Genomic DNA, 14,797 nt, shown 5'->3' with positions numbered 1-14,797 from the left:
ATAACATAAAACTTACCATTTTAACCCTTTTTGAATATCCAAGTCAGTGGCCTTGCGTACATTCACAGCGTTATGCCGCTGTCACCAGAGCCCTTTTCATCATCTCAAACTGAAACTCCAGACCCATGAAACACTGACTGCCCACTCCTCTTCCTCTCCAGCCTTCGGTAACCTCTATTCCACATTCTTTCTCTGTGAATTTGACTACTCTAGGCATTCATCCAATATTGGTCCTTTTTTATATGTCTTTTAAGAAGGCTTGAGAGCTTAGGTGCTCCTTGCGAGCCATTTCTGAGCAGGCCGGCCTAGTTGTAATAGGTCTGAGGGCCAGAGAGATGCTGTGTGTCCTTGTAGGATGCCCTGGGGCGCTGAGGGGATGCTGGTGTGATGGGCTTTTGCAGCTGCTGTCCCCCCACCATGGCTCTCCCCAGGTGGTTCCTGTCTAGACGCTATGGCAGAATCTGTGGTTTCTTTGGTCTTCCCCTGTTCAGATGTTTGACCAAAAGCTGATGGAATTCTTATACTTTTTTTTTAAAGTGCCTGCACATGGTAAAGTAGTCTAACTATCCAAAAGTTATCTCTTGCATTCCAGCCCCGTTCCTCTTTCCCAGTGGGGAGCTGAGGTGACCCATTTATTGGGTAGCTTTCCAGAGATATTCAGTCCATGAGTCGTGTGTGTGTGTGTATGTGTGCGTGTGGTGTGTGTGCATGCCCGTGCCAGGCCCCAACATGGTATGTTAATCTAATAGGGTACTACTCATAGCTGTGGTTAAATCAGTACCCAGAGTTCACAATTTTTGTGGCTATGGAAATGCTATTTTCAGCCGAATCATGTAGTCAACTGTAATTACTTCGTACTTGTTGTAGAGCTTTTTGATTTTCCTGAATTTAATAGTTTCCTTGCCTGTTGGTTCGCTGAATTGTCTAAGTTTCAATCGCTCGTTCTCCTCCCACTTTTTTTTTTTTTTTTGCGGTACGCGGGCCTCTCACTGCTGTGGCCCCTCCTGTTGCGGAGCACAGGCTCTGGACGCGCAGGCTCAGCGGCCATGGCTCACGGGCCCAGCCGCTCTGCGGCATGTGGGATCTTCCCGGACTGGAGCACGAACCCATGTCCCCTGCATTGGCAGGCGGACTCTCAACCGCTGCGCCACCAGGGAAGCCCTCCTCCCACTTTTTAAAGGAAAATATGCATCTCCTCTCAAAATGACCAAATTCTCGGGACTGGTGTTTTTCCTTGGAGGTGCCAGTCCTGGAGCCGTCCCTGTTGCTCCAGCCCAGACACGTTGCCCTCCAGGTCTGGGGTCTGGCTGAGTCAACTTTGCTCTCATTTTTGGGAGCCTCGTTCCTGCTGATTTCCAGCGTCTGTTCCCTGGAGCCCAGCTCCCCCCTTCCTGGCTTTACCCCGTCACCTTGGCATGGAGCCCAGCCTCTCCTCACTTGCTGGGCCCTCATGTGTCTGAAAATGCCATGTTTTTCCTACCTCCCCCTTGAGGTAGTTTGGCCAGATACAGAATTTAAAAGGAAAATAATTTCCTGTTGTCATCTTGAAATCATTGCTGTTTCCTTTTCGCTCTCAGAGCTGTTCTTGAGAAGCATGATACGTTTCTGATTCACTCGTAAATTTCCTGCTTTTCTTTTCTCTGGAAGCTTTTGGGGGGTCTCCACTTTGTCTTAGAGGTGTGACATTGCCTGGCGAAGCCCCTTGGTGGGTCTTTTCTCTCTTGCTGTGCTGCCCACCTAGATGTCAGGTTAGGAAAGACCCGTATCTCCAGTTCTGGACATTTTCTTGAATTATGCCTCCCTCCTCCCCTGTCTGTGTTCTTTCTGGAACTCCTCACTCAGTCATCGTCCGAATGCCTAGGTTGCTATTCTGAGCTCAGAGCCTTTCCTGCTGTTTCTGTGGGGGAGAGGGAGGAGATTGGGGACCAGTCTCCCATCTCCTGTCCCACCCCCCACACTGCCTTCATCCTGGGGGCCTTTACGTGATGTCTAGAAAGCAACAAGAGAATTATTTGTGAAAAACATTTCCTGTGCTATAGGTAAGATGGATCTGGACTTGCTAATGAATGCAGACACGTTGTCTTTTTCACCCAGTGATGCTAGATCCTGCCTGACGCAAATGAGTAAAGACCAAGTTTTGCTCACGTTCCCTTTGCATTCTCCTGCTTTACTCCTAGTCTGAATTTTCCTTGCTGGTTAGTTGAAGGTACTCCTGGACTTTTTTGTGTGGTCTGATTTCTGCTGCCGAAGGTATGCTGCTCCACGGTTATTTGTGCCTGCTGGTTTCTTGGGTTCCCGGCGTGCTGTGCATCCCTGGGCTGGGTGCGGTCCCCCTGGGGATGTGCCCTGCCTCCCTCTCTGGCCTTCACTTCCTCTCTGGTCCCTGGCTCACTGAATCATGCAGCAAGCCTGCTACAGCACTGGGGTCCCAGGCCGTGAGCCACAGCCCAATCTTCCGAGGGTGGAGGTGTCCTCAGCCTGTCACATCTCATCGTCTGCTTCATCCAGCCCCTCCCTGAGTCTTGCCTCAAGAAAATGTTGCTTCTTGTAAAGTGAACTTGTGAAATGAGTAGAAAGGGTCCTCTCTTCAGTAGCCGTAACCTTGGTTTCCCTTGGAACTGCTAAGACTAGACTGGTCAGCCGTGGAGCATCTGCAGGAGCTGCTGAAAGCCACGTTGTACCGTCCGGCCTCTAGGTGTTACCCACGGTGGGCAGCGCATCATCCTGGACGCCTGCTCCCCTCCCGCTCTCTTCAGCCCCTTCCTCTCACCTTGATATCCTGGCAGATTCTAGGGGAAGCGTCAGCTAGCCCGTTATTTGGAGATATTTGTCCTGTGAGGTCTCTTTCCGTTTTCTCCTGGTGACCTCTAAGCATTGTGACATTCACCTCCTGCCCTAAAGCATGGAGAGACCGGCCTTTCCTTGACCCCTGCATCCTCCCCAAGTCCAGCAGTCACTCATCAGGTGCACTCCAGAATTATATCGCGCCTACATAGGAATGAGGGGAGACGGGAAGACAGAGTGTTCCCTGTCAATGGGGCACTGCTTAGATTGGCACATCAGGAAGTGCAGGGGACAGGGGACAGTCACACTGCCGGATCTGAGACCGTTAAGGAGGTGATGCTAACCCAAGCAGCTCTGGCCCTCGTAGTTCTGACTGATGCCGTTCTTTTTTTTGTGTGTGTGGTACACGGGCCTCTCACTGTTGTGGCCTCTCCCGTTGCGGAGCACAGGCTCCAGACGCGCAGGCTCGGCAGCCATGGCTCACGGGCCCAGCCACTCCGCAGCATGTGGGATCTTCCCGGACTGGGGCACGAACCTGTGTCCCCTGCGTCGGCAGGCGGACCCCCAACCACTGCGCCACCAGGGAAGCCCCCAATGCCGTTTTTGATGTGTACCTTCGTTACTCTGTTTATCATAGGCTAATAGGGGTCTGCAGAATGGTATTGTTGGGAGAAGCGGTATTCACAGTGTCCAGTGTTGGTTCTGAAAACCGTGGCTTCTGGAGGCCGGGGACCCTTCACTGCCGCCTGTCAGCTCCTGGTGGTGCCTGTGCTGTGTTAATAACCCTGGCAACTGCCCCTTCTGACCTTGCCCGCCTCCTGGTCTCTTTCAAGCCTTAAGCCTTAGCCCTTGACAGGTTGAGGACAGATTTTATTTTGCTTTGGGATAAACTAGTCATATCGGGGAACAAGCTGCTAGGAAGGCAGGTGGACCCCTCCACGTTTTCCTTCTTTTTTCTTTTTCCTTCATTCACAGTCTTCTTGGTTGTGTCTGATGGGCAGAGAAGAACTCAGTGCTTTGGGGCTAATAAAGGCATCCTCTCCAGGAGAGCATCTGAGAGCATTGCAAAGTGTGTCTCCGTTGTCTCACCCCTTCCCACCCCGGCTAAGAGCGGGTTTCACGCCTGTGGTGTAACTCCCTGTTTGTAAACACATTGGGAAATTGGCAAGCAGGGCTCTGAACCTCTTAGAGCCAAGGCTGCCTGTTTATATAAGATATCTTATGTTCATCCTGTAATAAGAGGGAAATGAAAGGAAAGCAATTGATAATTAAATAATATGAATGTGAATATGTAAATGCTGGGTGTGACCACACCAGGAGAGATTATAATAAAGTCCACAGTGACTTGCACCCAGGCACATGGCAGCTGCAGACGGAGCAGTGCTGTTAGGGATCCATCTTCCAGACGATGACCGAGTCACAGCCAAGTTCCAAACAGGACAAAGGGATACTGGCCCTCCATTTTCACGGTCCTGGGAAATGAGATGGATAATAACACCGGGCAAACTATTTTGTGTGTGTGTACAGTGGGATTAGGTTCTAGTCTCAGGTCATTTGGGGGCTTCCCTGGTGGCACAGTGGTTGAGAGTCCACCTGCTGATGCAGGGGACATGGGTTCATGCCCCGGTCCGGGAAGATCCCACATGCCATGGAGCGGCTGGGCCCGTGAGCCATGGCCGCTGAGCCTGCACGTCTGGAGCCTGTGCTCCGCAACGGGAGAGGCCACAACAGTGAGAGGCCCGTGTACCGCAAAAAAAATAAAATAAAAAATAAGGTCATTTGAGATGTGGAAAAGTTGCCCCTAGTTATTTGTGACCATCCAAAACAACCCCACAAATTTGCAAAATGCCTGGAGGGGAGGTACTCTGATATGGAGAACCCTGGTACAGAGCCTACCATGGAAATCCAGACAAGTGACAATATATGTGTTAGACTGGCTTCTTCAGAGAAACAGAACCGGTAGAGGGGACACACACTCACACACACACACAAAGAGAGAGCGAGAGAAATTTATTATAAGGATTGGCTAATGTAATTGTGGGTGCTGCCAACTCTGAAATCTGTGGGGTGTCAGTGGGAGGCCCAGGGAAGAGGTGATGTTGCAGCCTTGAGGCCCAAAGGCAGTTTGGAGGCAGAATTTCCTGTTCCTTGGAAGACCTCAGTCTATGCTCATAAGGGATTTAACTGACTACATGAGGCCCACCCAAGCGATGGAGGGTCATCTGCTTTACTTTGAGTTGACTGGCCTGAATATTCATCACACGTGACAAACACCTTCACAGAAAAATATCTTTACATCTAGAGTAACGTTTGACCAAGTATCTGGGTACTGTGACCTAGCCGTGTTGACACACATGTGACACACATTAGCCATGTTAATCATCACCGCGAAGGACAAAGAAGTTGAAGAATGTTCCATTCCTGGGCTTCCCTGGTGGCTCAGTGGTTGAGAGTCCGCCTGCCGATGCAGGGGACACGGGTTCGTGCCCTGGTCCGGGAAGATCCCACATGCCGCGGAGCGGCTGGGCCCGTGAGCCATGGCCACTGAGCCTGTGCGTCCGGAGCCTGTGCTCCGCAATGGGAGAGGCCACAACACTGAGAGGCCTGCATACTGAAAAAAAAAAAAAAAAAAAAAAAAGAATGTTCCATTCCTATAGTAGGAACTCTAAAGGTCGTCACAATAAATATCTTTGTGTTTCTCCCGGAAGCATTACCAGCGTGCAGCGTTCAGACAATGGGTCATATATCTGTAAGATGAAAATAAACAACGACGAGATCGTGTCTGACCCCATCTACGTCGAGGTGCAAGGTGAGTCCAGAGGCCACAGGGTGTCCAGTTGCCACAGGGCTGTTTGTTGTAGAGCCTGCATTAATTGCTTCGTGTATAATGATCCAGAGTTTGGCATGCCCATTTGTTTGTTTGTTTTTTACTTGTTTTTATTGAGTATAGTTGATTTACAATGTTGTGTTAGTTTCAGGTGTATGGCAAAGTGATTCACTTTATTATATGTGTGTGTGTATATATATATATATATATATATATATATATATATATATATATATATTCTTTTTCAGATTCTTTTCCCATATAGGCTATTACAAAATATTGATGATAGTTCCCCAAGCTATACAGTAGGTCCTTGTTGTTTATCTATTTTATATATAGTAGCATATATATGTTACTCTCAAATTCCTAATTTATCCCATTTGTAGCTCTGTATGCAAACCTTGCAAATCCATAAGCACTGAAATTTTACAAGGCCATCTTTGTAGACTTTAGGTAGTTATGAAATTCACTTAATTCTTAGAGATTTAACTCTATCCTATGCACTATAGCTGAGGTAAAAAGAGATAGTGGACCTCCTTGTCCTAAGGTTATTTACAATTTAAAATAACTGAAGTCTTTTTACGTTAAGAAACAAAATGCAATCTATCATCCAGTTCTCAGTGCTGGCACCAGATGCCCCTCACCTGGTCAAGTGCCAATTTGTTTATTATTCAGTATCTTTTACTGTCTTGCTTATGCAGATGGTGAAATCAGGGAGAGTGAGCCATTTTCTTGATTGGGCCTGCAGCTCGGCCTGGGATTCCTTTTTAGGCCCTAGGATTTGTCAGGCACGTGATTCAGTGCAGTTCGACGCCATGACATGAGATGAGCTTGGTGGGGGAGCTGGGGCAACAGGCAAGGAGAAGGCAGTCTCTGCCCTCAAGGAAGTTGGACTCCCGTGGGGAACGTGAGCTGATGCACAAGTGAGCCAGGCCAGGTCGGCCCAGGTCCTGCATCTCAGGGTTTGCACGTCCGGTTCGGCAATGGCAGGGCCTGTCAAGAGAGGCTTTGAGGAGGAAGCATCTTCATTATCACCCCAAGTGGCCACTCCCCACTGTCCTAGGGACTGCCCTCCAGAGTCTCTGCATCCCTGCTCGCTGAGATGCCCCATCAGCAGAGCCTTCAGAACAACTTTTCTGCTTTCTCCTGACCCTCCCCATCACAGGCTTTAGAGCAGGTGATTAGCTTTTCAAGGAACTTCAAGGAGAAGCATCTCCCACAGAAAGGCTGCTGTGCTACCTATTCTTTTGCAGACCTGAACTTGATACCCTCTAATGCTGCAGGAGGCTTGAAGGAGGGGCCCCTCAGAGGAGTCTCTTTTGGAGCTTTGCTCAGAGCCCATCCCAGGCTGCACAGCCAGTTCCGCAGGGATCTGTCCTCATCAGCCAGAGGGGAGGGTTGCTACATTTGCTGCTAATCTGGGAAAACTCTTCAGAGGACATTTCACTTGTAAAATCCCAGAAAAAATGCCCAGGGCAGGAATGAGTTAGGTCCGAATGGAGTTTTGCAAAACTTTGAAACATGAAAAAAGAATCGCATTTTACCACTCTCACATTGGTCCTGCTGGGACCAGATCTGTGAGCTCCCAGTCCCAAAAGGACACAGTTTGAACGTCCGAGGCCAGTTAGCTTGATCTGTTAAATTTTTGTCACGTGCCCCAAATAAGTACCAACTGGTTTTCTCTGAGCTATTCTTTTTTTTCTTTTTTTTTTTTTTGCGGTATGTGGGTCTCTCACTGTTGTGGCCTCTCCCGTTGCAGAGCACAGGCCCCGGACGCGCAGGCTCAGCGGCCATGGCTCACGGGCCCAGCCGCTCCGCGGCATGTGGGATCTTCCCGGACCGGGGCACGAACCCGTGTCCCCTGCATCGGCAGGTGGACTCTCAACCACTGCGCCACCAGGGAAGCCCTGAGCTATTCTTAACGTCCCTTCCCTATGACCCTGGTTCTGGAATCATAGTGGGAGATCTTGGGGTTGTAACTGTGTAACTCTGTCTATACTCTTTTCATGAGAATGTGCTTGGAAAAGTGTTCAGCCCTGTACAAGTGTACAGATTTTAAAATTTATTATCCCTCACCTGAAAGTCTCACACAAAATAGGTTGTCCTCAAAAACAGGCAGACCACACTGTTCAGAATGGCCATCATCCAAAAGTCTGCAAATAATAAACACTGGAGAGGGTGTGGAGAAAAGGGAACCCTCGTATACTGATGGTGGGAATGTAAATTGATGCAACCAATATGGAGGTTCCTTAAAAACTAAAAATAGAGTTACCATATGATCCAGCAATCTCACTCCTGGGCATATATCTGGAAAAGACAAAAAGTTTAATTTGAAAAGATACATGCACCCCAATGTTTACGGCAGTACTATTTACAATTGCCAAGACATGGAAGGAACCTAAGTGTCCATCAACAGATGAATGGATAAAGAAAATGTGGTGTATATACTGGAATATTACTCAGCCGTAAAAAGAATGAAATATTGCCATTTGTAGCCACATGGATGGACCTAGAGATTATCATACAAGTAAAGTAAGTCAGACCGAGAAGGACAAATATCATATGATACCACTGATATGTGGAATCTAAAAAAATGATACAAAGGAACTTATTTACAAAACAGAACCAGACTCACAGACATAGAAAACAAACTTGTGGTTACCAAAGGGGAGAGAAGGGAAGGGATAAACTAGGAGTTTGGGATTAAAATATACACACTACTATGTATAAAATAGATAAACAACAAGGACCTCCTGAATAGCACAATATAGCTGATATTGAACTACATTCGATATCTTGTAATAACCTATAATGGAAAAGAATCTGAAAAAGAATATACATTTATATATGTATAACTGAATTACTCTGCCGTACACCTGAAACGAATACAACATTGTAAATCAAGTATACTTAAACTTAAAAAAGAAAAAAAAATGGGTGGACTCTTATGTGGCTTTGTTTTCACTTTGTGTTTATTGGTAAGGAATCCTGAAAACCTGCCAACCTTTCCCAGGAGTTTGAGCAACACCTAATTTCAGAACTGCCAGGCCTCCCTTCTGAAAAAAGCAGTTCTGAATCACCATTACTCCTTTGGGAAAGTGTCCGAGAAAACCGGCTAGAGCTAGGCTGGCAGGAATTAGCCTGTTTGTTCTTTCTTACCCAACTTCAGGGAGATAAAAACTGGCTGTTTCAGACCTGGGTGGTGGACAGAGAAAGCTCCTGCTGCCAAGCTCCGGTGTGGTTTCCATTCCCCCGGGGGCTGTGCCTTGGCCTGTGGATCTAAAACATTCTTTCATTCACCTCTTCCTCTGCAGGACTTCCTCACTTTACGAGGCAGCCCGAGAGCATGAATGTCACCAGAAACACAGCCTTCAACCTCACCTGTCAGGCCGTGGGCCCGCCTGAGCCCGTCAACATCTTCTGGGTTCAGAACAGCAGCCGTGTCAATGAACTTCCAGAAAAATCCCCCTCCGTTCTGACTGTTCCTGGTGAGTCTGAGTTGTGAGATTTCCTTGCTGTTTGCCCTGGAAGGGTGGAAGGGAGCAGAAGTTCGATGAGCGCTGCTGTGCTCAGCAGCAGGTAGTCGAGGCGGATAAAACCGCAGGTGAGGCAGCTGAGGGTAGGGGCCGGGTGGAGGGGGAGGCAGGTGGGAATCTCGGGGGTCAGAGGTCACAGGGCAGGACGGGAGCGTGGGGATATGCCCACCACGGGTGTCTGTGGTTAAGTTGGCAAAGTGGCCAGAGTGCTTGAGCCTGGGCAGCGGGAGCCCTGCTCACATCTTCCGTGGCAGCTGTGGCCCTGCTGGCTGGCAGGGCTTGCATTTCAGGAACCATTGACGGGACGGCCTCAGCGAGGTTTGGCGGCAAGGAAAGTGCATTGGTCACGGGCTTGGCGGTGGGAGGGTTGAGTCACTGTGAGGCCGTGGCTGCCCTGATGGTCAGCGGTCATCTGATTTCCCTCGGAATGGGCGTGCCCCGGCTTCCTTGCCGCGCTCCTCCGACAGTGCTCTCGGGGTCAGCGCCACTGATGTTTCTGTGCTGCTGAATCCAGTGGGCTCCTCTTTGGCTCCTGTCGCTGCATCTTCCAGCAACATCTGGCAAGGTTACCACCCCTGATCCTTCCTTTTTTCACACACTCAGCAAACGTTCTGAGGGATGCTGCCCGCCAGAGGTGACCTTCAGGAAGCCCTGTCTTCCTGGCTTCCTTCCTGCCTCCCGACTCATCCTCTTCCCTTGACAGGAGTTCTGAATGTGGGAGGGTGCCCTAGGGCTCAGTCCTGGACGCACCTCTGAGAGTTCCTTTGGGCCCCGGGCTTCACGACCATCTGTGTGATGACAGCCTTGAACGTCGTATCTCCAGCTCAGACCTCCCTCCTGAGCTTCAAGCTCCTTGCTTGGCATTTCCACTTACTGGATATGGAAGCGTCTTGAAATGAAACTCTTGATTTCCCCCCAAGACTTGCTCTGCCCCAGAGCTCCCCATCTTAGTAAATGATATCACCATTTGCCCATCCTTCCTTCCTTCTCCTTTTCCACATTGAATGCATCAGCAGGTTGTCCGTTCTGTTCCGACAGTACATCTCAAATCTGTCTCTTCTCTGTCTCTGCTGCAGTGCCCTGGTCCACGTCACTGCCAGCTCTTGCCAACAGCACTGCAGTAACTTCCTAACTGGTCTCTTTGCTTCTAGCCTTGTCCCCACTCTCGTCCTCAATGGCAGTTCGTGTCCCCTGCCTGCTGGAACCCTTCAGGGGCTTCCCATTATCTTTGACTGGCACTCAGAGTCTGTCCTGCCCCCGCTCATAGGACCTGCGTGCTCTGGTTCCCGCTCAACTCTCCAGCGCAAACCCATCCCACTCTTTCCCTGCTTATTAAGCACCACTGTCTTGCATTTTCTGATTGTCTTTCATTTTCTCAGAAACGTCACCCTTCTCGCTGCCTCAGGACCTTTGCACTTGCTTTCTGTCTGCTTGCAGTGTTGTTCCATCTGCCCTTCATCCCATGACACATCTCAAACATCACTTTTGCACAGAAGTCTTTCCTGGTCATTCTTTTAGTTCCTCCCCACTCCTTTATTGACTCCCAGGCATGTATTCTTGTGGACTTCCTTCATTGCACTGGTCACAGTCTGCCATTTCCCTGTTTATTTGTTTAGCCACTTGTCTGTCTTCTTAGAGAATGTATACTCAGTAAGAACAAGGACTTTGTCTCTCCCAAGGCAGTGCCTAACTCATGGTAATTATCACTGAATATTTACGCTGAGTGGACCAGCAAGTGAATGCCAACCTGAGGTATTGTTTCTGAATCACTTTTCTTACTCCTGACTCCGCGAGGAATGTTATGATTGTCTCTGCCTTCATCTGAGTTTTCTTTGAGTTTCTCCAAGGAATTGATCGTCAAGTAACTTATTTGTTCAAAACTAATTAAAAAAAATACGTTCCTCCCTCTGTAGGATGATTGCTTTGAAGTCCCATAAAGGAGGATTTATGGGGCATACAATGAAATATGTAGTTTAAATTGACATACAGTTAAATGCCTAGCAATTAAGTGCACAACTCAGTGAGTCATGATAAATGTAGACACTCACGTAACCACCACTTCAATCAAGATATAGAACATTGCTGTCACCCCAGGAAGTTCCCTCTTGTTCCCTTCAGGTCAGCCCCCACCTCCCATAGGTAACCTTGTTCTGATGTCTATTATCATAGATTAATTTTGCCTATTCTTGAAATTTAAATTAATGAAATCATGAGGTGTCTATTTTTTTGCGTCAGGCCTCTACATCTTTTGAGATGGTCTATGGTTTTTCTCCTTTCTTCTCTTCGTATGGCAAATTACATTGATTTGATTTTTAAATGTTAAACCAATGTTGCATTCCTGGGCTAAACTCTGCTTGGTCATGATGGGTTGTGGTAGTTTCCATTTGCTAATATTTAGTTAAAGATTTTTGCATTTATGCTCATTCTGGGGTCACACCAACTGCGTGTGTACTGCAAGTCAGTTCTGATCTTAATTACTAGGAGTTAGTGCAGACCCCATGGGTTAAAGACAATGTCTGCCACAAGCCTGCCCTCACCTCAGCTGCCAGCCACAAGTCTCAAGGGGGTCCCTAATCCACCTGCACTTCTTACTGACTGGCTGTAAACTTAGAGGTTTCTTTGACCCCCTTGGGTTCGATAATTTGCCAGAACAACTCACAGAATTCAGGAGAGTTCTATACTTGTGACTATAGTTTTTTTTTTTTTTTTACAAAGGATACACATAGGATGAAGTCTGGGAGGGTCCCAAATGCAGAGCTTTCATGCCCTTCCCTGCCCTGATGTGTGGAATCAAGGTGTGTCACCTCCTGGCGCATCAGTGTGTTCACGGAACAAGAAACTACTAAGCTTTGGGGTCCAGAATTTTTATTGGGGTTTCATTGCGTGGGTATAACTGATTAAAGCATCAACCATGTGATGGAACATGATCTCCAGACCTCCCTCTCTTCCCTAGAGGTCAGGAGTTCGGGCTAATATCCCGTGGATCAAAGTCCCAACCCTCCCATCACAGGATTTAGTCATTCTGGTGACCAGTCCCCATCCTGAAGTTATCTAGGGGCCCATCCTGAGTCACCTTGTTAGTGTAACAAAGCCACTCCTCTAACTCAGGAACTAACAAGGAACAAAAGCTAGTCAGACTTTATCATACAACAATGTTCATGAAGGAAATTGTTTTATAATTTTGTTTTTGTTTCTGTTTTGTATTGGTAATGTCCATTTTGGTATCTGGGTATTGTTGACCTAATAAAACATAGTTGGAAATGTTCCCATCTCTTTCCTGAAAGAGCTTGGTAGCATTGATGTTATTTTGGAAAGATGTGTGTGAAGTTCAGTGGAGGCTGTAACCTCTTGTGTTTTGGATGCTATATTTTTGGTAATGCAGTTTGCATTACTTTTTTTTTTTTTTTTTTTTTAGCTGTGTTGGGTCTTCGTTGCTGTGCACGGGCTTTATCTAGTTGTGCCGAGCAGTTGTGGCACGTGCGCTCAGTAGTCGTCGCTCGCGGGCTGTAGGGCGCAGGCTCAGTAGTTGTGGCTCACCGGCTTAGTTGCTCTGCGGCATGTGGGATCTTCCTTGACCAGGGCTCAAACTCGTGTCCCCTGCATTGGCAGGCAGATTCTTAGCCACTGCGCCACCAGGGAAGCCCTGCATTACCTTTTTTTTCTTTCTTTTTTTTTTTTGCGGTACGCGGGCCTCTCACTGTTGTGGCCTCTCCCGTTGCGGAGCACAGGCTCCGGACGCGCAGGCTCAGCGGCCATGGCTCACGGGCCCAGCCGCTCCGCAGCATGTGGGATCTTCCCGGACCAGGGCACGAACCCGTATACCCTGCATCGGCAGGCGGACTCTCAACCACTGCGCCACCAGGGAAGCCCTAACCGCTCCCTTGTTGATGAACATTCAGGTGGTTTTAATTTTTTGGGGGTCACTGATGCAGACATCTTTGTACCCATATGTATTCCTCTTCCATGACTGTCATCCCTTCCCACCACATGGAAGCACACCCATCTGCTTGTCTGCCTCCCCCATGTTATTAATCAGTGTGATTATTACATATTAATCATTCATTAGTTTAACCCCATTACCCAGCACATTGCCCGGCACATCAGAACTGTGTGAGTGAATGAATGAACAACTGAATGAATTTCAAACAGTTCCTGAGTCTTACGTCCTTTCACTGGGACAGAGACATAGTGATGGTGAAGTAACTTGTATTCATGTCACTAGTTTTGCATTTAAAACTCTTTCTTACCTCTTTTCTCATTTATACCTCTAGTGAGTTCTGTGAAATGGGTAGAACAGGATTTTTTTACATCCATTTTGCAGCCTCAAAGGGCTTAAAGAAGTCCAGGGAGAGAGGGCCTGGGGCGTAGGCTTCTTATTGCAGACCTTGCTCTGGGCACATCAAGGCACACCAAATCAGCTACGGCGGACCGTCCCCAAACGCCAAACTTTGTAGCACTCTGAAAGAACTACATACAAACTTATTCTTTTTTTTTTTTTTTTATCTTTTTCTTCCTGTTTTTCTGAGGTATAACTGACATACAGCACTGTATAAGTTTAAGGTGTATAGCATAATGATTTGACTTACATACATTATGAGATGATTGCTACAATGTTTAGTGAACATCCATCATTTCGTATAGATACAGAATATTTCCTTGTAATGAGAACTCTTAGGATTTATTCTCTTAACAACTTTCATATATAACATACAGCAGTGGTAATTAATCATGTTGTACATCGCATACCTAATATTTATTTACCTTATAACTGGAAGTTTGCACCTTTTAATCACCTTCATCCAAATCCCCCCTCCTCCTCTGATCTCTTTTTCTATGCATATGTTGGTTTTGAAGTATAATTGACCTACAACATTATGTTAGTTCCTGGTGCACAACATAGCAATTTGATATTTACGTACATTACAAAATGATCACTGTGAAACTATGTCTAGTTGCCATCTGTCACCATACAAAGACATGACAGTATTGTTGACTGTATTCCACGTGCTGTACATTTCATCCCCATGACTCATTTATTTTGTAACTGGAAGTTTATACAAATTTATTCTTATCTGCATTTGTTTTTAATTTTGAGGACGCTTTAGTGTGAGACCTGAGCCCCTCCCAGTAAGAGGAGGTCATGTTTAGGGAACTAGGTGCCGAGGCTGTGCTGACCCAAGATGCCTCTGGGGCCCTTTGTGCCCATGCAGCGCCTCCCATGCTGATGTAAATAAAACCTGAATGTTTGCAGGTAGGCACCCTGCTATCTTGGAGTTAACCCTGAAGTAAACTTTTCCCATCCCTTCTACCGAGAGGATGCGGAGTAGGGAAGTGGTTTACAGAGCCCTGATTGTTGAGACATGTTTGAACAGGAAGGTCATACGCTTTTCCCTCTTGATACCAGTTTTGTTTTTTTTTTCCTCTGTGATGTAAGCGCTGTCTTCAAGAACTATGAGCGAAGAAGTACTTTGTCTAAAGGGCATTATTCTGAGTCAACAAAGCCAATCTCAAAGGTTACATGCAAAATGTACTTGGCGGCTGTCCTTGGAAGGCTCTTGAAGGGACCTCTGTTTGAAATGTTTTCAAGCTGTGATTTCCTTTCTGGACAATCTGAGCCTAATTCAATCTGTGGCCCCTTTCTCCTCTCCAG

General features: G+C 47.3%; 1 protein-coding gene across 1 annotated transcript in view; it reads left to right on the top strand.

Annotated features, from left to right (window-relative positions):
• The window catches only part of MERTK (MER proto-oncogene, tyrosine kinase), a gene marked incomplete at both ends in the record, with an annotated part of 109,672 nt that overhangs the window by 28,034 nt on the left and 66,841 nt on the right, over window positions 1–14,797 (top strand). Inside the window, 2 exons of the mRNA XM_079721324.1 lie at window positions 5,493–5,593; window positions 8,926–9,099. Coding sequence (XP_079577450.1) covers window positions 5,493–5,593; window positions 8,926–9,099 — 275 coding nt within the window. The remainder of the gene's footprint in view (window positions 1–5,492; window positions 5,594–8,925; window positions 9,100–14,797) is intronic.

This window comes from Hyperoodon ampullatus, assembly GCF_949752795.1.
Source record: "Hyperoodon ampullatus genome assembly, chromosome: 15".
NCBI lineage: Eukaryota > Metazoa > Chordata > Mammalia > Artiodactyla > Ziphiidae > Hyperoodon > Hyperoodon ampullatus.
The sequence above is the reverse complement of the archived record's forward strand: the minus strand, read 5'-3'. Positions and strand labels throughout refer to the sequence as shown.